This window comes from Fonticula alba (assembly GCF_000388065.1).
Source record: "Fonticula alba strain ATCC 38817 unplaced genomic scaffold supercont2.19, whole genome shotgun sequence".
In the NCBI taxonomy this organism is placed as follows: domain Eukaryota; order Rotosphaerida; family Fonticulaceae; genus Fonticula; species Fonticula alba.
In genome coordinates, this window is record NW_009242989.1 from 133,151 (window position 1) to 134,199 (window position 1,049).

Below are 1,049 nucleotides of genomic sequence, written 5' to 3' on the forward strand. Positions count from 1 at the left end.
CCCCCCCCCCCCCCCAGGCGACTTCATGGCCGCAAGGGGGACGACTCGACATCTGGCGGCGTTCTGCTCTATTCAGCACGGGCCTTCTGATCAAGCACGGGGCGGCGAGTCTCGGCGGCTCCGGGGGTTACCCTGCGTAGGTACGCCAGGGTCCAGGTTAAATCGGCCGACCCGAGCCGATTGCGCCATTATGACGGGACAGGGTGTTCGCCCTCGCCCCGCGGGGGACCGTTACGGCCAGGGGTCTTCGCCCCCCCCCCCCCCCGCCCGGAGACCGGCCATGACTGGGGGGGGGGAATTCTCGACATCCGATAAGACCCACATACTGGGGGATGCGCGAAGCATGCATGAGAAGGGGTTTTTTTTTTTGGTCTCGGGCGACACTATGTCATGCACGCTCTCGCTACATGAGCGGGCCCTTTTTCGTGTAGGACGCCGCCGCATGGCGCCATGTCTCTCCGACGCGGCGCTGGCGGCCCTCCCGGCGCGGGGGCGGGGGCGGGGGTGCCACCCTGAAGTTCTGGCCAATGGGCTGGGGCCCGGTGCGCCGGGGGGCTGCGTGGCCCGCGCGGGCTGGTCGCGGCTGGGGGCCCGGCACGACGCCTGGCCGGTGATCGGGCCCGTCCTCGGCATGGGCCGCGTCATGGGCATCCTCCCGGTCGGCGAGTGCCCTGAGGTAGACGCGGTGTGCTTTGGCAAAGCGAATCAGCATGTCAAAGTACGGGTCCGGCCCGGAGAGGTAGTGCTCCTCGGGGCCGGGCGAGAGGCTCGGCGGCTCCGGCGTCATGGGGCGGGGACTATTGTGCCGGGAGTGGGCCGGGCCGGGGTCGGGGCCCACCTGGCCGGGGTCGTCATCGGACGTGTATCCGAGGGCATTGAGGTAGTGGAGGTACGCGGCATCCAGACGGGCCATCATGTCGGTCGAGGGGTCGGCCCCGGCCGGGTCCGGGGTCTGGCGTGCTGATGTGGGTGGCGTTCCTCCGGGGTCGTCATCGGACGCGCATCCGAGGGCATTGGCGGCGTGATGGCGGTGCGCATCGTCAGGATGG

The 1,049-nt window shown here is 70.0% G+C and overlaps 1 protein-coding gene across 1 annotated transcript; it reads right to left on the minus strand.

Annotated features, from left to right (window-relative positions):
* Positions 1–403: 403 nt before the first annotated feature.
* Positions 404–916, minus strand: H696_06134 (hypothetical protein; the record flags this gene model as incomplete). Its single annotated transcript, XM_009499891.1, has 1 exon — positions 404–916. One exon carries the CDS (start codon positions 914–916, stop codon positions 404–406), a length of 513 nt encoding a protein of 170 aa, XP_009498166.1.
* Positions 917–1,049: the final 133 nt, after the last annotated feature.